The following is a 20,968-nucleotide window of genomic DNA, read 5'->3' as shown; positions in this document are numbered from 1 at the left end:
ACTATTTGTATTGATGTTTCAATGCAGAAATTTAGATTATTCCTACCAACTTTGTTGAAAGCAGGTCAGGATTTCTCAAATACGAAACTGAAAGAGGAATTCTTACATTTTGTATCTCATCACTTCATTCATTTAATGTTGCCTGTTAAAGAGCTATTTTTCGCTATTTATATAGTTTAGGCTCTCTCCTAGTTTCAGCCAATTAAAACAAGTTGAATTCTTGATGATGGATCAGGACAGCCTATTCTTTAGCTACTTGCCCCACTAATAGCTGTACAGAGATGATGCCAGTGTCCAACCAGGTTTCAGTGGCAGAAAACTCTTTCCTTAAGGTTCAGTGTCTATACTGAGTTATCACAAAGTCTTGGCTAGTCAAATTCCCCATGGTTTTGGCCTTTGCTTAGATCAGTAATAATAATGGGATAGGTATGGATTTATTGATTCTGCAAAGTAGCACAGACTTTATGACAATTTGTGGAAAAGTGTAATCTAGTTAGTATTTTTTTTCCTAAGGGGAGGAAGAAGTTGGGGAGAGGGTGAGAATAGATTTGAGGAAGAATTTTCTTTGGTGTACATTTTTATCTACCATGGGATATCTCATAATAGATATGGGAGCTTCCATCTTTCAGATATACAGATGTAAACTTTGGATAAATATATAGAAGGGAGATAGTCTTATAAGGTAAAGTTTATGGGTTAATTTGTATGAAAATGACTAATTGGCTTGGCATTTATTAACTTAGGACTTCTGGCCATGTAGACAAATTTGCTGACTTCATGGTGAAAGATGTAAAAAATGGAGAGTGTTTTCGTGCTGACCATCTATTGAAAGGTATGGTTCTTCATCTCAGATAAATAACCTTTCGAGTAGGATTGATCAAAACAAAGGGTTTGGATTAAACTTTTTTCTCAAGTTTTTAAATTTTTTCTTGGGACATAACATATAAAGAGTAAAGTGCACCGATCTTAAGTATACAGAACAAGTCCCTTATTGAAAAAGAAAGTTATATACAGATAATTAGAAGTTCTAAGTCATGGAAAGAATCAAGACAATATCATGACTGTCCCTGTAAAATCAACCATGGGATTCATATAAATTAAGAACATTATCCTTAGTTTCGTTTTTTTACCTGCCCAACATTGAAACTCAAAAGTACATTGTCCTGGGGCTTCCCTGGTGGCGCAGTGGTTGAGAATCTGCCTGCCAACGCAGGGGACACGGGTTCGAGCCCTGGTCTGGGAAGATCCCACATGCCGCAGAACAACTAGGCCCGTGAGCCACAACTACTGAGCCTGCGCATCTGGAGCTTGTGCTCCACAACAAGAGAGGCCGCGATAGTGAGAGGCCCGCACACCGCGATGAAGAGTGGCCCCCGCTTGCCACAACTAGAGAAAGCCCTCGCACAGAAACGAAGACCCAACACAGCCAAACGTACATACATACATACATACATACATACATACATACATAAATAAAATTTTTAAAAAAAAGTACATCGTCCTTTTTCCCATTGATTGAAATTGACATGTACTAATACTTGTTCTTATATAGCTCATTTACAGAAATTGATGTCTGATAAGAAGTGTTCTGCTGAGAAGAAATCAGAGATGGAAAGTGTCTTGGCCCAGGTGAGTACTTGAGAGATCGCAATAACCCAGGTAGGTGCTGTCTGTCTTTCAGCATTTGTTAACTGTTGAATTCCATATTGTGCTGGCCTGGTCACAATAGTAAAAAAAGGAGAGTTTACCTTCTGTCCCTCATATCATCTCTTTTTGCATTTTCTTCTCTGTCAGCCTTTTGTGGCTAACCTTTATTTCTGTCAAACTAGCAAGTCAATGTAAATAGGCGTGAAATTAGTTCTCTCTCCTTGGAAACCAGTTTTCTGGATTTAATAGCAAAAACCAGGACAGTGTCTAATGATGGATAGCGTTCAGTGTGGAGATTTAGGGCAGATATCTATATGAGCACTGTCTCATCAGCCACTTGATCTGCTTCTGGTTGCACTGTCCCTGACTACATGCTTCTTTTTAGAACCTGATGGAGCAGACCCCTGCTTTTCCTGTAGACCTTTAGTTTTATAACTTGTATTGAAGTTGACAAGTTTTAGGAAAGGCATTGAGATCATCTATTCTGACTTTTACCAAGTGCAGAAATACCTTCTATATCAGAAGTAGTTCTTATCCTTTTTTTAGGTCACATACTACATTAAAAATATGATGAAAACTGCACACCTTTGCCCCAGGAAGTTGAACATGCCTGTATGTGGATGTTGCTGATTTCTCACCTCATCCATCGTTTTATGCAAAGTACATTTCTCCAGCACCATATTTGATCATGAGGTCCACCAGGGCTCACCTCTTAAACTTCTTTTACTTCCTTGGATAAAAGAAAACAACCACCAGTGCTGTGTTTATATATTTTTTCTTTACATTGGTATATAAATGAGGCTGAATGTAGGACTCTAACTCTGCTTTTCTCTCATGAAAATTACTGGATACTTCTCCACTGTCGCCCTAATTTTTTTAAACATGCTGATTTTCCTCTGTGGTATCTAGCTTTCCAACATTAGCTGAGAAATTTTCTCCTTCCTCATTTAAATTGAAAAACCTCTTAATCTGGCTATTGACTCATCTGCCAATTTATTTTGAACCTTGTGAAGTATATTTTATCCCTTGCTTGAAGCTCATTGCTTTAGTGTTGTTACTCATGGTTTAGAAAATCAGTTCTTGTTCTTTGATACTGTTATGGCCACACCCTCATTTCTCATTTCCTTCCTTTTCCAAAGGTATGACCTTTATAAGAAAGAAGAAATAAAAAGCACCTCAAATTACCCTTAAATTATTCTGTTTCCCGTTCAGAATTTTAGACTTATTAAGGTTTTGTGTGCACATGTCTTTGAGTGTCTTTGATCTTAACAGTTTTGTTCATTTCCAAATAAATTGTCAGAGACAGGAAGTAATTAGTTGTTTTGTTAAGTCATAATTTATAGTTTGAGCACTTCCTGTTTCATCTCAGGTACATGTTCCAGGAGAACAGTTTGGGTTTTGATTTGCCATATTGTATCATTTGTTGACCCTTGAACAACGTGGGTTTGAACTGTTTAGGTCCACTTACACTCTGCTATTTTTCAGTAGCAAATACTACAGTACTACACGGTTTGTGGTTGGTTGAATCTGCAGATGCAGGGGAACTGCAGTTATAGAGGCTCAGCTGTAAGTTTTATGTGTTGTTCAAGGGTCAGTTGTATATAGCTGTCAATTTAATCTTTAGTGAAATGTTAGGAACCCATGGAAATGGCCTGATACTCAGAAATGGCCTCAGTGGATTCCCTGGCCAGAGGTGCATCTGTTGCTTCAGCACATAATGGCATTTTCTGGACCTGTTAGTGCCTGTGACTCCTTGTTAGCTTTATGAAGCATGATAGTTTATCTAAAAGGCATTGAGGGGGCTTCCCTGGTGGCGCAGTAGTTAAGAATCCGCCTGCCAATGCAGGGGACGTGGGTTCGAGCCCTGTTCTGGGACAATCCCATATGCCGTGGAGCAACTACTGAGCCTGCGCTCTAGAGCTCGCGAGCCACAACTACTGAAGCCCATGCGCCTAGAGCCCGTACTCCTCAACAAGAGAAGCCATCTCAATGAGAAGCCCGCCCACTGCAACGAAGAGTAGCCCCCGCTCGCTGCAACTAGAGAAAGCTGCGTGCAGCAACAAAGACCCAATGCAGCAAAAAATAAATAATAAACTTAAAAAAAAATTAAAAAAACATAAAAGGCATTGACGGACTTCCCTAGTGGCACAGTGGTTAAGAATCCACCTGCCAATGCAGGGGACATGGGTTCAAGCCCTGGTCCAGTAAGATCCCACATGCTGCGGAGCAACTAAGCCCCGTGTGCCACAGCTACTGATCCTGCGCTCTAGAGCCCGCGAGCCACAACTACTGAAGCCTGTGCGCCACAACTACTGAAGCCCACGTGCCTAGAGCCTATGCTCTGCAACAAGAGAAGCCACCGCAATGAGAAGCCCGCGCACCACAACAAAGAGTAGCTCCCCGCTCGCCGCAACTAGAGAAAGCCTTTGAGCAACAATGAAGGCCCAATGCAACCAAAAATAAATAGATAAATAAAAAATTTTTAAAAAATAAATAAAAGGCACTGATTCACCCTCTGTGGTTAAGAAGTGAGGTAGAATCTGTTCTCCCCATTTTACAGATAAGCAAACTGAGGCTCAGAGAGATTAGGTTGGAACTTGATCCTGAATCACACAACCCATAAGTGGTAGAGTTGGGTGATTTACCCTGGTTTTTCTGACCCCACATGCCATCACTCATTAGTTGATTTATCTAATTATTTTATTTCTATTAGAAGTTTTTTTTTAAGTTTTAAATATTCTTTACTATTAGATGGTTTGTCATAGTCATTTGAAGGTTTTGAATTGGAGCTCATATATCATTTTAGAGGGTTTGGCATTGATATCAATGTATAGGATGTGCAGTGCCCTGGAAAATGCAGAAGTGAATAAGACACAGCTTCTACCTTCAAGGAACTTAATATCTGGTGGGAAAGGAAAGTTACATGCACATTTAATTAATAGACAGGGAAGTGCACCTGGCTCTTAAGTGTACAGAGTAGTAAAATTCAACTGTGAAAACTTATTTATGTGATTCAGATTCTTGCCAACCAGGAACTACTATAATTGAACAAGAGGTATTTTACCTTATCTTTCATTGTACCGTTGTATCTTTCAATGGTATGTGTGTGAATTTTAGGTCGGTCCCAGAAAGATACTCCATTTCTCTGTTGGTAAATGGAAAGAGTATAAACTGTTTATGGGTTTAATGTAAATATCTTGAAGGTTAGGTTAATTCTGATGGTTTTATTTTGGGTGAATTTTAATGATGGATGGGGTTTTATATATAATACTTTATTGTATGCCTTGTTTTTTCTGTCTTTTACACTGATCATTTTCTTGATGTATTCTTTAGCTCGATAACTATGGACAGCAAGAACTGGGGGATCTTTTTGTGAACTATAATGTAAAATCCCCCACTACTGGAAATGATCTTTCCCCTCCAGTGCCTTTTAACTTAATGTTCAAGACCTTCATTGGGCCTGGAGGAAACATGCCTGGGTATGTATCACTTATTGTTTATGTAATGAAGTTATTAAAATTACTTGTAATAAAAGGTAAATATCAATATCAGCCATGAAGGAAGATGTTTGAAAAGTGATTTGTAGAAAGTATAGACAAATATATTAAGGAGAAATAATGACAGATGTATTCTTAAATTTTATTTCTTCTAATTCTTTCTGAAAATAGTTTTTATTTTTTAGTATATATGATGATTTTTTTTTGGTCACAAAATAAACACAGAAGTCTGTGATCATCACATCTTGTAGTTATAGCTGCATAGGGCGGGAGAGAGGGTTGAAGAACGATTTTGAAAGACATTGAACTTACTGTCGAAGGAGACTTTGGAAACCATTTGTTGTAGATCAGCACTGCCCAACGGAACTTTCTGCAGTGGTGGAGATATTCTATAATCTGCTGTCCAGTATGGTAGCCATTAGCCACATGGGGCTGTTGTGTACTTGAAATGGGGCTAGTGCTTCTGAGGAACTGAATTTCTAAATTTATTTAATTTTAAGAATTTAAATAGACATGTGACTAGTGACCTACCATGTTGGACAGGATACGTTTAGTTTGTTGATTCAAGCTAAAGTGTGGTTTTCACAGATAGAGTAAAGAAAACCTGAGCAGTTTACAATATGATTCAGAAGAAGAATCTGTATGTCCAGATTCCTTGTCCATTGTTAACAAACTTAGTCAAAGTATTCCATCTCATAGCTTCAGATGTTTTTCTCATGGTCTCATTTTAGGGGAAGAGGATGGGTTTTGCTAGATGAAGCTAGATAGATCATATTTCCTGGAGTAGAAACTAAAGAATAATAAAAATTAATTGTGACAGAATGTATTATTGGAATTATTTTAATAAGACAGTGGGTTGATTTAGGATATTTTGTGGAAAGAGGCCAAGGGTGAACCTTTCATTTTGGCAATACATACAGAGAGTCATAAAATGGGCCGTGCCCTCTGACCTGCCTTCCCACTCCTGTGAATTTATCTAACGAAATAACTCAAAGGAAAGGAAGCTATACTTACCAAGAGTGTATAAATGAAAAGTAGAAATAACCTATTTATCCCATAGTTTCAGGACGGTTAAATAAATTATAGTAAAGTAGGTTATTTTAGTAGAATACTCTGCAACTGTTAAATATGAGAAAATTTTACAATTTTTTTAGAAAATACAAAAGTATAAAGTATAATTTAGTACACTCTACTTAATAAATGTACATATTAACTGTAACTATACTTATATTTGGATAAAAACCACAAAATGAAAAGAGTTGTTGAAGAGAAGAGTGAGACGAGAGTAAAATTTTAATTTTTCTTTACTTTAAAGTTGTTTTCATAAAACGTTTCTTTTGAAGTAGGCTGTTGGGAGCGCTTTCTTATGTGATGTTTTGCCCAGAATATTGTCTCTGAAATTGAGAAGAAAACAATGGCTCTCAGGGTGTATTTGAGTGACTGTAACTTTTTGAAATGTGGAGAAATACAGAAGAGGCCTCTGGCTGAAGATATAAAGTACCACAAAGAGTCGATCATTCTGGACTTCTCTATTTCTTTGTGTCTCTGGGTACAAAGAAGAAAATGATATGAAAAACCCTGAAAATTGCTTGCCATGGTGTGATGATTGTGATGAGTGAGCTCTAATGTTAAATGTCAGCCCATACCGGCTTCTTTTTAGCTCCACGGTTATGCTTTAATATGTAGGTTAACAGCAGAGGTATACTTACTTTATTTTCAAAAGGATCTAAAATTGTCATCTGCCTCCAAAGTAAATGATTAGTCAGGAGAATATCAGAGGTTTTAGAGATACTGTAAGAGAGGTCATGTGTGATTCACTGGAGTGATGAAATTAAATGACATGTCTAACAGTGGTATTGCCCTGCCAGCCACCTGATACCTTCTCTATTACCTGTTTGAGAATGTTTGCTACTGAGGAAAATTTCTATTTCGAAAACTTCTTTTTATTTTTAGGGCCCATACAGCTTTGTGTGAAGATAGTATATTTAGGACTTTTAGGATTTGTATCTAGAATTTCAGATTTATTGGAAAACATAATTTCCTCCTTTATAACAGACTGATTTGTTTAAATTTCCAGATACTTGAGACCAGAAACTGCACAGGGGATTTTCCTGAATTTCAAACGACTTTTGGAATTCAACCAAGGAAAGTTGCCTTTTGCTGCGGCCCAGATTGGAAATTCTTTCAGAAATGAGATCTCCCCTCGATCTGGACTGATCCGAGTCAGGTACTGCCCATGTTATTCTTCTGGTGAAATTAGTAAATGATTTTGGCATTGAAGTGGAAACAAAAGCTTGCTGTTTCAACAACCTTCTTCCTTCTTACGTGATTATATACTTGTTGTTTGTTTGTTACCTCCAAATGTAATCTCTGGGATGATGGACAGTTTTGAGTGACTGAAGTGGACTTGAAGGGAAAGGAAGGAGGGTGAAGAGTAGCTGAAGTTTCACATCTGATCCAAAATGATGTTTTCTCCTTGTTCATCTTATGTTTTGAGGATGGCAAGATCTTGATTGTCTACACCGAGGCATTTTCTGGCGGTGGTGGTATAGATGAATGTAGGGTGAGGTGGGGAGGAAGTGATGGTTAGGGCAGGAGGGCCATTCTAGGTGTCCAGGGCAGATGGCATTGCTGGTATTGGGGTGAGGGTGTTTCAGCAGCCAGATGGTGTTCCTCCAGATATTTGGGGCACCTTTATGACAGTGTCCAGCTAGCAAGCTTACTGCTATCTATGCTAGTTCAGATGCTCTCTTGTCTCTATTCTAATAACCTCCCTTCATCAGGTGTATCCAGAATGTGCGGGAAGGCATCCTGGCACTTCTGAGTTACATTTTTCTTTAGAAACTTATTATGACTTAGATATTTATGACTTAAGTTTTTTGAGATTTCTATACATTTTCTTACTGATATCATCTCTTCAGGTAGTAAATTCGATATAAAAATGGGATATATAGGTAAACTTAACTTTCTTAGACTCCAAAAGTATTTTCCACAGCTCCAGTGACCTTCATGGGGAAGGAGCTTGCACAGCCTAGAGAAATGGAGTGGGGAGGACCCTCCTGGACCTTGCTGCAGAGAGAAGAGATCGTCCTAAACTTTAACTAGGTGTTGTAACAATGAAAAACTTGTCAGACTTAAATCTGTTTTATTTCTCAGTGTCTGGGTTTCTTCGTATCTCTTCTCGTCTTGCTTCTGGGCTTCCCCTCTGTCCCAGTAGTGTCTGCACGCATGCTTTCAGAATACTGAGGAAGCTGTGTGAGACTGAGCTTGTCTAAAGCCACTGTTTTGGAGACGATTTACATAAAGTAGAGTAGCTGTTGGATGATTATAAAGGACCGTGAAGTAAGCAAAACCTGGGGCCTGTGGAATAAGAAGTGGTAAATAGGAAACCCAGCTCAGAACAGAGGAGCAATCCCAGGAGTTAACTGGGGAAAGTCTCTTGGGGCTTCCTGACATTTTATTCCTTGGTCACTTTCAGTTCAAAATATTCCATCTGGATTTTGGTTGGTTTTGTCATGTGCTTCTGCAAGATCCTGGCTGGAAATCCACTCATCCTTCCACGAGTCAGTATCCCCATGGCCTTTGTTTCATGGTAGGGCTAGGACTTGTTTGTTTAGTGTTTCTTCTTGACATAGAGTTATCAGGTGATACGTCTTTGTATAGCTATGGTTCCTTTGATTTAGGTTGGGAGCATTGGATTGTTCATATGAAATTTTTTTAAATTAAATTTTATTTTGATTGGCTGGCTCTGTCTTCTAGTCCTGTGTCTATTTTATATCTCCAGGGTTCCAGGTAGACTCTCTGAACTCAAAGACAACAGACAGCTGGTACAATCAGTATTAGTGTTGATTTCTGTCTCCTGTCTTTGAGCTGCGATTACTTCCAGAACAGATGGAAAGACTGGCAGCAGATGATTTGGGGATTCTGGACAAGGTCCTTATTTTAGATGTTCTGTTGCTGTCATCCCACTTGGAAGCTGTGTGAGGACAGACATCATGCTTCTCTCTCTCATATTTCTATGCGTACAGAATGTTTGATAGCTGTTGAAAGACAAGACATAGGTGCTGCTGGACCAAATAAGGGATACCATTAAAAACTAAAATTGAAAAAAATATCAAAGCTCTTTTGCAATGCATTTCATGTATTTTTAGGAACCATTTAAGCAATTTTTCATTACTTCTTAAACATCTGAGATAATCATGAAAGTGCACTAGTAAATTGTGTGTGTGTTTTAAAGAAGAGAGACTTGATTTTGACTCCTAAAATTAACTTAAAACTCTTTTCCACCCAATAGCTACTAAATTACCATTCAGGGAAATCTCTTTGGGAAACCATTACTGTGTGCCTACTTATTTCATCATTATGCAGTTAGCTTGATGTTAGCTTTTTCAATTCATGCCTTATGTCCTCTGCCTTGAATAACACTTTATTTGAGAAGCTGCTACTCTCAAGGCACCAGCTGTATGGTGCCATTAGCAGTCATTTACTTGTTCAGAGCAAGAAAAAGGAAGAAATCACACTGTTATAAAAGCTAAAGGATAATTTCAATTCACTTTTAATTTCCCATTCTATGAAAAGTAAATAATCAGGACTTCATTTCGTGTACGTCTATAAAGACTTGCTAATGCTTTAAGGAAAATCATTTTATTTGGAAGCCATTATTCAGTATCCCATTTTTTGTGTGTGTCTGATGTTCGCTCAGGTTTTCCTAACTTTAAAAAACTGTATCAATCTGTTCTCTAAAACTGTTTTCCATATCATTCTATATCATTGTAGAATGAAGTTGAAAATAATGGCTTTTGTTTATTGTCTTTTATAGTGAAGTGTGCAATTTTTATCCCTTATATTTTGGCTTTCAGAGAATTCACAATGGCAGAAATTGAGCACTTTGTAGATCCCAGTGAGAAAGACCATCCCAAGTTCCAGAATGTGGCAGACCTCCACCTGTATTTGTATTCAGCGAAAGCCCAGGTCAGCGGACAGTCTGCTCGGAAAATGCGCCTAGGAGATGCTGTTGAACAGGTAAGATTCCATAGGTAACTTAATTTAGATTATACCTATTCCAGGTTTTCGGCACTTAGCAAATTCTGTGTACTGGATGACAAAATATTGTATTTTGGCAGGCATTTTATTTTGATACAGTATGTGTTTTTATACAGTATTTATTACACACTATTATAGTGGGAGGAAATTACCTGAACACGCCACCGTGTGGACCATTGGGGCTAACATGAAAAATATGTTTAGCAGAGCACTTGGAAAAAAGTTCTTGGTTTGAACTGTGCCCCGTCAATCTGACCTTTAACAGTGTATATACTACTTTGGGGGAGACATTTTGACTCACAGAAAGCAAGCCCTCTGGATTTTAAACTCTTCTGCATTACCCATAGCAATTGGGGTAAGGCCTTGCCTGTAATAGAATTTCTCCGATCATTTGCTTGGAGAAATAAGTGAGTGAAAACATTCCAACGGTAGCTGCTGCCTAAGAGTGGAATGAATTGCCCTGGGAACAATGAGCTTCCTGTCTGAAAATATTCAAGTAGAGGCTGAGTGATAACTTGTCAGTTGTTTTGCAGAAAAGAGCCCTGCAGGGACTAGGAGACGGGGCTAGACGATTTCTAAGATCCTTCTGTACTAAAAATATAAGACTACATGTACTATGTGGGATTCACAAATTTCAGTGGGTAAGAGTACATTAAAATCCCCTCAACATGTCTTATGACTTTTGCTAATTCAGAAGGAATATATTTACAATTCCTTAGGACCATTATTATGAATGTCATTTTTAGCACTGTAGGTTTAGAAGGTATGAGGTATTAGGCTGAATTTTTGCTGACCCAGTGAGTATGGTAGAAAGATGACGCCAATAATGACGCCATTATTATCTGCTTGTTCTCTTGACAGTTAAACCTTTTGAAAATAGCCAAGATCACATTTTGGGTATTTAAGATTGTTCTGAAAGCTGGATAAATTGGCTTACCTTGTGTTTCAAAAATGTTTCAGTAGATGATGAATAACTCAATGGAAAATGGTACCTTGGCCTTCAAAAGCATTAATGTTTGTGTTTTTGTTCGTTCCTCTATGCTTGCTTGCGTGATGCTTGCCTATTTATCTACTTAGTTGTCTATTCATTTATTTTTAGGGCGTGATTAACAACTCAGTGTTAGGCTATTTCATTGGCCGCATCTACCTCTACCTCGTGAAGGTTGGCGTATCTCCAGATAAGCTCCGCTTCCGACAGCACATGGAGAATGAGATGGCCCATTATGCCTGTGACTGTTGGGATGCCGAATCCAAAACATCCTACGTAAGTAGAATGCAATGGTTTTCACCATGTGATTTTCACATTGTTAACCTAGAAGCATGGATATCAGAGTTGCCTTTTGTGTGTTTCATGTCAGAGTGGAACAAAAAGAAAAAAACAGATTTCTTCCTGAGCTAAATGGAAAAAATAGTTGCCCCCCTGCGCTCTCATAAGTGGGGGTCTACTCTTGTGTCCCAGAAGCCCTTTGTAGACTTGGATGGCTTTTACAGAGAGAGTAAGAGTGAGAGAGAGCGAGAGAAGGCCACTGATGGGGCAGTGCTGGTGTGTCCTTTCCTGGTGTGGGCAGTGTGATTGGTAATATCCCTGAGTGCAGCTAAGATGGGGTGGCCTTCCTCCTGACAAGGACCCCGGCAAACGTTGGACGTGGTGGTGAGGCTGAGTAAAGAAGGTCATAGTGCTCTTAGTTTCGAGAGTTACTTGGTAGATTTGGGGGATAGACTAGTAGATTCTGATCTCTTGTTTAGGAACTACCTTTTCTCAAATTCTGTATATTTAATAATAATTCAGAGAAGACCTCCAGGTTACCTCTTCACTGTTGCTTCCCACCCCCAACCCTCAAACATGAACATTAGTGCTAAAACGTAGGATTGAAAGGCATTTGGATATAGGAGATGCTTCCTGCATTGGTGGCAGTGGGAACAGGGTGGCATCCAAAACAAGGGGGCCAAGAGCCTTCTGGTGTCTCCCTCGTTTGGTGCTAGGGAGGCTTCTCACCCATATGGAGACTTTAGCCCAGGAGTCCGTGGTTCCCACATGTCCTTGGTTGCACTTTTTACTTTTTAAAGTGACTTCCTTTTAATGGATACATTTTTTTTAATTAAAAATAAAAGTCATTAAAAAAATGATGACCCCTTTTTGTAAAACAGAAAGCAAAAAATAATTCTTAAGTGTGTTATGTAGAAAGGGAAACTTCCTATTGTATGCTCCCCAGAAGTGTTTCATGTCTCTTTTCTAGATCAGGCATGAACAAATGTTTTCTTTAGTAAATATTTTAGGCTTTGTGGATCTCTGTTGCCTCTCTTCTTGGTTGGGGGGTTTTGTTTTTTGTTTTCGTTTAACAACCCTTTAAAAATCTAAAAACCATTCTTAGCCTATGAGCCTTGGTTTGTCAACCCCTATTCAAGATAATTTTATATGCTTTACAAACATATACACATGTGTACATGCATAATGATATGCATATACCTGTAGTGGCTGTTACTGATATTGTTTTTAACATGTTCTCTTTCCTTTGTGGAATTAGGAAAGAATCTGTTAGGTTTTTCTTGTCACTTTACTTTCTTCACAAGCTTACTTGACATATGCTAAAATGATAGTAGTAATTATTTTTGGATTGTAGGTGATCATTAACTTCAAAATGTATTACATTTTCTGGAATTTCTTTTCATTTTCAAATTAAGCCAATAAACTATTTTCTGTTTTGTATGAGAAGATTTCAAGCTAAACTGGACACAAAGTCTCTTTTTTAATAGATTTATATTATTTATTTGTTTATTTATTTATTTATTGGCTGCGTTGGGTCTTCGTTGCTGTGCGCGGGCTTTTCTCTAGTTGCGGCGAGCGGGGGCTACTCTTCATTGCAGTGCGCAGGCTTCTCATTGCGGTGGCTCCTCTTGTTGCGGAGCAGAGGCTCTACGCGCGCAGGCTTCAGTAGTTTTGGCACGTGGGCTCAGTAGTTGTGGCTCACAGGCTCTAGAGTTCAGACACAGTAGTTGTGGCACACGGGCTTAGTTGCTCCGCGGTGTGTGGGATCTTCCCAGACCAGGGCTCAAACCCGTGTCCCCTGTGTTGGCAGGCAGATTCTTAACCATTGCACCACCAGGGAAGTCCTGGACACAAATTCTTGCTATCTCAATTTAGATTCTGAATCTACGTTTCATTTGTTTGTTCATTTAATATTTGGAACTGTTAAGGGCTGTATACCGTTCTAAGTGTATTATTATCTTATGTAATCCTCACAGTGATTCTGTGCATTGGTCCTATTTCTGAGGAAACTGAAGTGCTGAGAGGTTAGGTAATTTGCCCGAGTCTCACAGCTAGTGAGTGTTGGAGCTGGGATGTGAGCCAGGGCTATCTGACTCCAGGCCCCTGCTCTTAACCATTGTGCTACACTGCTTTCATAAACCCTACTGCATTCCTGCTCATCCTTTCCTGAGTGTTACTGTGAGCTGTGGCCAAACCCTCAAGGATGAGAGATCAGAAAATGTGAGCCTAATAAGTCCTGAGGATGTAATGTACAGCATGGTAACTATAGTTAATAGTACTGTATTATATATTTGAAATTTGCTTAGAGAGTAGGTCTTAAGAGTTCTCATCACAAGAAAAAAAAATTGTAACTGTGTGTGGTGACGGATGTTACCTAGACTTACTGTGATGATCATTTTGCAGTATATACAAATATCGAATCATTATGCTGTACACCTGAAACTATTGTAATCTTATATGTTAATTATACCTAAATCTAAAAGAATTAAGAAAAAAATTTAAAAACAGAAATGTGGGCCTAGCTTTGAGATTAGGCTACAGTGTTTTGTGTAAGGTCATTGGAAGACTGGACTAGAACAAAACCAGAAGCTCCGAAGTAACAGACTTCGAAGGAGAGGGGAGAACTCCTTTAAAGCCTTTAATATTTTCTTTCTGTGTGCTTCATATTTTATTTTTTTAATAAAAAAGTTACTGATATAGCTAACGTTCCACCCTTTTCCTCTCTCTGCTCAGAGGTAACCACGATCCCAAAGTTGTTGTCTACCATTCTTAGGCGTGTTTTTGTAGTGTCACCTTTCAGTACATAAATATGTTCATTGACATCTTTAGTAAATGATAATGAGCACGTTTATATGTTTAAGGGCATAGATATACTAGTTGACATCTTTAGTGACTGTCAAATGATCCAGTTACATGTTTTTTTTTTTTTTTTTTTGCGGTACGCGGGCCCCTCACTGCTGTGGCCTCTCCCGCCGCGGAGCACAGGCTCCGGACGCGCAGGCCCAGCGGCCACGGCTCACGGGCCCAGCCGCTCCGAGGCATGCGGGACCCTCCCGGACCGGGGCACGAACCCGTGTCCCCCGCACCGGCAGGCGGACTCCCAACCACTGCGCCACCAGGGAAGCCCCAGTTACATGTTTTTAAGCTTATTTCTTTAATTCCTGTTTTTTTGTTGTTGTTAAGTGTTGGGGTTTCTGAGCTTATATGAGTTTTATATTTGCCTCTTTATTTGAAATACCCCATGTGGTAGCTTGTGCTTGGAAAACTTAGTAGTTGTGATGGTTGAATTTTCCCAAACTCTTTTGATTAAAGGCAAAAGTAAGTATTCATGAGAAGGACTAACTAGATATCTACTTGACTAAGCTTTTAACCTCTTTTGTTCTTATTCAAATAACAGGTTCTTAAGAATTTTTGAAAACACTTTGCTTTTGAAAAGTAACTTAGGCGTTAACAAGAAGTGGAACCTGCCACCCCTGTGGTAGTAAATGCTGTTATTAAGTTTTATTCTGTGACCGAAACAGTACCTGTTCTTCACTGAGTTTTCTTTTGTTGGGTAGGAAACTGAATTGAGCACAAATGCCCACATTTGTGGCCGGCTTAGCTGTGTGTTTACTACAGCTATCTGATGCCAAGTTTTGAGGGCAGTAGACACTTCATACAGAGGGAATACCGTCATCCCTTGGTGTCTGCTGAGGCTTGGTTCCACAATCCCCACGGACACCAAAATCCTGGATGCTCAAGTCTCTTATATAAAATGGCTTAGTATCTGCATAGACCCTATATGCACATCCTCCCGTATACTTTAAATCATCTTTAGGTTACTTATAATACCGAACACAATGTAAATGCTATACCAGTAGTTGCCAGATTCGCAGCAAATTTAGGTTTTGCTTTTTGGAACTTCCCGGAATTTTTTTTTCTGAGTATGTTTCATTCACAGTTGGTTGAATTCGCAGATGCGGAGCCCACAGATACAGAGGGCTGGCTGTATTATTGGGTGTTAACACTTAAGTACACCCTTCAGAATCTACTTAACAGTTTTTTCAAAACTTTTTAGAGGCAGAAAGTCAATAAAACAATGAAATAGCAATATAGAAAAAGTTCCTTTTTCCTCTTTGAGCATCTGTCCTCCGTCCATTCTATTTACCCTTCAAGGCTGATGGGATGCGTTAGCACTCTATTCATTTCCTCCTTCTTGTGATGCATCGTAATCTATTATTTTTCTTTCCTTTTTTTTTTTAATTAAAAATTTTGCGGGGGGGGGCCACGCAGCGTGGCTTGAGGGATCTCAGTTCCTCAACCAGGGATTGAACCCGGGCCCCAGCAGTGAAAGCCCAGAATCCTAACCACTAGGCCACCAGAGAACTACCTTTCTTTCCTTTTTTTTTTTTTGTTTTTTAATTTATTTATTTATTTTTGGCTGTGTTGGGTCTTCGTTTCTGTGCGAGGGCTTTCTCTAGTTGCGGTGAGCGGGGGCCGCTCTGCATCGCGGTGCGTGGGCCTCTTACTATCTCGGCCTCTCTTGTTGCGGAGCACAGGCTCCAGACGCGCAGGCTCAGTAGTTGTGGCTCACGGGCCCAGTTGCTCTGCGGCATGTGGAATCTTCCCAGACCAGGGCTCGAACCCGTGTCCCCTGCATTGGCAGGCAGATTCTCAACCACTGCGCCACCAGGGAAGCCCCTCTTTCCTTTTTAATGGTTCAGAAAAATGCATACACACTATATTGTTTTCTTTGTAATTTCTCATAAGAGTCTTCTGGCGAAGAGTTATGAACCTGAGTGACGTAGGTGCAGGGCATGCTGTGATATAACAAACTCCTGACGGATTTCCCCGCACACGTGTTGCCCTTCGTAACTTTGTCACCTATGTTCAGACTTACCATCACCACAGCATCATAATAGCATGTTCTTATTTCTGCTGCTCTTTTATTGTAATGTCATGATTTCTGTTGTAATATCTCCTCTTCTCACGTTGCTAATCCCCTTGGGGAATCCTTGCCTTCCCACCTGCTGCTGTTGACCTTATTTTTTGTCACCTGTGTTGACCTCTGAACCCTAAAGGGATTTTCAGGTGGCTAATGGGGTCACTAACCCATGAACTGTTGTTATCTGTGGTAAAGACTGGTGAAGTACTTCCTCCTCTTAACTATCTTCCATGCTTTTAAAAGATCAGGAAAGTTTTTCTTCCTGTTTTCCTTCTCCACAAACCTTTTTTTGAGGTGAGCACCAGGTTTAGATTTGTGGGTGCATATGTTCTGTGTGGCCTCACAAAAAGGATCTTGGTTGACCCCTCAACCCTTCGTGTGTGTGGCGCTAGGAAGTCTCTGGGAATGTGCTGTTTGTGCACTCTGTGGAATTCAGGAGGTCGAATTCTGGCCAGGGATGTGATTTACTTGCCTGGTGTAGGGCTCTTCCGAAACAGCCATGCCCTTCTCTTTGGCAGTTCTTAAAAATGCACAGAGAAGAATGACTTTGCAGGTTTTACTTCTTTGATTTGAGCCAGAGTTTTAACAACATAAATGTATGAGTGTGAGGGGGGAAGAACCATTACAGTGGTCCCTCGGTATCTGTCGGGGATCGTTATCCAGGAAACCCCCTGCAAGTTTGCCAAAATTCATGGATGCTAAAGCCCCTTATGTAACACAGTGTTGCCCTAGCGGATTTTGCCAGATTCATTTTGAATCCTGGTCACAAATTGGAAACAGATCTGCTGCCAGTTTTGTCTTGGTTCACATTTTATTTCCATAACTAAATCCTAGAAAATATTAGTTTACCCCACATTCACAATATGGCAAAATATTTCTGTCCAGAAAATGAAAAGACTACTTTGTGTACATGTGTGAATTATATTTTGTAAGGGTGTTACTACCCGATGTATAAAACTATTCCCATTTCAAACGTTTATAAAAGTTGAGTGAAGATTCTGTAATTGAATTATTCTTGAGTATGTGAAAGAGTTACCTATAGTCCGCATGCATTTGTGAATGAACCTTGTGTGACTTACAAATGTTTTTCTCTATTATGTCTTCTTAGGGCTGGATTGAGATTGTCGGATGTGCTGACCGTTCCTGTTATGACCTTTCTTGTCATGCGAGAGCCACCAAAGTCCCACTCGTAGCTGAGAAGCCTCTGAAAGAGCCCATATCCTTTCTGGTCACTTCAGCAGCTCAGGACTACAGTGTAAACATCTTGGAAATGGATAAGTCCAAGTCTATACCTTGTTCTATGGATAAACTGAGATGTTTGTGCACTATTTACACCTATTATTTTACCCATCTCATTGCTCCTTTCCTATTCTCTTTACTTGTAATCTGACATGTGCCCGCTCAGTGTCTGGTCCTTGAAAGAAAAATGCTCTGTATGTCTTTCAGGATGTTGACCAATTTTTCTCAGCCATTTCCCACACCTTCATCTACATACATGCTCTTTAATTAAAGGGTGCCTGGTGAATACTTTCTCTATTAAAAGATGAGTGCCTTTTATGGTAGATGAAATAATTTAGTTCACTTGATCTGTAGATCGTCAAAGGAGAAATTTTCTTCTTTTACAAGCCAGTGAGATTGTGAGCTGATCTAAGGGCTAGGCCAGTGACAGGAAATAGATCCTGTCATGTTGAGATATTTGAGAAATGAATGAATTGTTTTCAGAGGTTATTATGCTATGTATTGGGTTATACTGCTGATCAGATAATATCCCTTTATCTCACTGTAACTTTGAAAAAGTCTTTCTTGATGATGTTTACTTATTTTGACTGAGGTTTATCTGAATGATTCTGTGGGTGGTTGTTTCATCTTGCACTGGAAATCAGCATATAGAGGATCTCGGACACCAATAGGGAACTGATAGCTGTTTTAAGTCGATGATGGCTTGTCCTCAAGATCATTTCCCGAAATACGAAGGCAGTTCTGTAGTTTTGTATTCCTTGACTACTTCATACAAAACAGTCAATGTTGTTCAGTTTGAACCTAATAAGGGAGCAATTGGCAAGGCATATAAGAAGGATGCAAAGCTGGTGATGGAGTACCTTGCCGTTTGTGATGAGTGTTACATTACAGAAATGGAGAAACTACTGAGTGAAAAAGGGTAAGGTTTAAGATGCGTACTTTTACATGGGCTCCAGTCAGCTATGTCTTCTCCGCCAGGTTTTGAAAGTTAGGGTGAGATGAGTTTCTTTAGAAATGTTTTGCAGGTAAGTACTATCTCTTGGCTACATTTAAAGGACTGTGTTTGTCTAGATTTTGGCATTATGGCCTGGAAATAGACTTGATATGGACTATAAAGATTTTGTTTTTTCCCCAATAACTTTCTTAGAGGAGGAGACTTATCCAAGGTAATTAGAAACTACATCTATCTCTTAAGTCAGTGCTCTTTTTTTGAACTTTGGAGTCGTCTGTGTAATTGTTGTAAGTATAAATGTAAAAATGATAGAGAAGAATCTTTAAAGGAATTCAACAAAATCCATCACTAAACAATGTAAAATTTACTGTGTCTGGCAAACAATAAAAAATTTCTAGACATATGAGAAAGCATGAAAATATGACTCATAAAGAGGAGAAAAATCAGTCAAAAGAAACACCCAGAAATGACAAACGTGATGAAAGTAATACAGAAGGATGTTAAAACAGTTATTATAGGGGCTTCCCTGGTGGCACAGTTGTTGAGAATCCGCCTGCCAGTGCAGGGGAGACGGGTTCGACCCCTGGTCCGGGAAGATCCCACATGCCGCGGAGCAAGTAAGCCTGTGAGCCACAACTATTGAGCCCTCGTGCCACAACTACTAAAGCCTGTGCACCTAGAACCTGTGCTCCACAACAAGAGAAGCCACTACAATGAGAAGAACGCGCACCACAGCGAAGAGTAGCCCCCGCTCGCCGCAACTAGAGAAAGCCAACCCATAGCAACAAAGACCCAACACAGCCAAAAAGAAATTTTAAAAAAACAACAGTTACTATAAATATGCTTCCTGCGCTCAAGGACGTTAAGAGAAAAAATGAACGTATGAGGAGAGAAATGGGAATGTATATGTAAAAAAGAACCAAATAGAACATCTAGAGGCAGTATCTCAAATGAAATTGTGTGTACCTACCCACAATACAATAGAATTAAATCTTTTTAAGTGCTTACAGACAAAAGCCGTATACCCAGCAAAAATATCTTTCAAAAATGAAGAGAAAATATTTTCAGACAAAAACTCAAGAGGATACATTGCCAGCCAGACCTACACTGCAAGAAATGTTAAAGAAAGTCCTTCAGGCAGAAGTGTGGAAATTTAGAGGTACCCAAAGAAATTAAGAGCTCTAGAAATAATAAATATGTGGGTGAATATGAGTAACGTTTTCTTTCATTTCTTTAAAATGACATCTCTGAATTTCTTTAAAAGATAATGGGTTATTTAAAGCAAAAACAATAACAATGTATTGTGAAATTTATAATGTGTAGAAGTAAAATGTATGACATCAGTAGCCCAAAGGATGGGAGCGAAGACTTGGGAATACGTAAGAACATGTATACTGTTTTGAGGTGTGTACATTACGTGTGGAGGTACATATACCATGGTAAGTTTAGAAAAGGACATACCGTAAACTCCAGAGCAATTGCCTGGATAAAACACACAGAAACCAAAGGGATATAACTAATAACCCAATGAGAGGGCTAAAATAGGATAATAAAAAATGCTCCAGAAAAAGACAGGAGAAGAGGAAAAATGAACCACGAACAGATGAGACCAATAGAAAATAACTCGGGAAATGGTAGATTTCAACTCAACAATATTGATAGTTATATTAAATATAATGATGTAAACACTCAAATTAATAGCTTTTAACTGTCAAACTGGTTAAAAGATTCGAGACCCAGTTAAATGCTGTTTCCAGGAAACTGGCTGTAACTGTCATATACGGGCATACCTCGGACATATTGTGGGTTCAGTTCCAGACCACTGCAATAAAGTGAATGTTGCAATAATGTGAGTCACACAAAATTTTTTTGGTTTCCCAGTGCATGTAAAATTTATGTTTACACTGTAACCTACTCTATCAAGTGTGCAATAACCGTTATATTTTTAAAATAGGGGGCTTCCCTGTTGGCGCAGTGGTTGAGAGTCCGCCTGCCGATGCAGGGGACACGGGTTTGTGCCCCGGTCCGGGAGGATCCCACGTGCCGCAGAGCGGCTGGGCCTGTGAGCCATGGCCGCTGAGCCTGTGCATCCGGAGCCTGTGCTCCGCAACGGGAGAGGCCACAACAGTGAGAGGCCCGCGTACAGGAAAAAAAAAAAAAAAATAGGGAATTCCCTGGTGGTCCCGTGATTAGGGCTCCATGCTTCCACTGCAGGGAGCATGGGCTTGATCCCTGGTCAGGGAACTAAGATCCCACATGCCATGCGGCGTGGCCAAAAGAATAAAAAATAAAAACCAATGTACATACCTTAATTGAAAAATACTTCATTTCTGAAAAATGCTAACGACCATCTGAGCCTTCAGCAAGTTGAAATCTTTAGTGACGTCAAAGACCACTGA

General features: G+C 39.5%; 1 protein-coding gene across 2 annotated transcripts in view; it reads left to right on the top strand.

The window, feature by feature from the left end:
- GARS1 (glycyl-tRNA synthetase 1) overlaps window positions 1–20,968 on the top strand; it is a 40,581-nt gene that overhangs the window by 9,705 nt on the left and 9,908 nt on the right. For both annotated transcript variants that reach the window (XM_027102271.1, XM_027102272.1), the window contains exons 5-12: window positions 744–832; window positions 1,553–1,629; window positions 4,981–5,126; window positions 7,222–7,371; window positions 10,004–10,166; window positions 11,287–11,451; window positions 17,487–17,594; window positions 18,391–18,536. In XM_027102271.1, coding sequence (XP_026958072.1) covers window positions 744–832; window positions 1,553–1,629; window positions 4,981–5,126; window positions 7,222–7,371; window positions 10,004–10,166; window positions 11,287–11,451; window positions 17,487–17,594; window positions 18,391–18,536 — 1,044 coding nt within the window. The remainder of the gene's footprint in view (window positions 1–743; window positions 833–1,552; window positions 1,630–4,980; window positions 5,127–7,221; window positions 7,372–10,003; window positions 10,167–11,286; window positions 11,452–17,486; window positions 17,595–18,390; window positions 18,537–20,968) is intronic.

Source organism: Aethalodelphis obliquidens, unplaced genomic scaffold, assembly GCF_003676395.1.
Source record: "Aethalodelphis obliquidens isolate GAN/ISIS:26980383/991018 unplaced genomic scaffold, ASM367639v1 scaffold5, whole genome shotgun sequence".
NCBI lineage: Eukaryota > Metazoa > Chordata > Mammalia > Artiodactyla > Delphinidae > Aethalodelphis > Aethalodelphis obliquidens.
The sequence above is the reverse complement of the archived record's forward strand: the minus strand, read 5'-3'. Positions and strand labels throughout refer to the sequence as shown.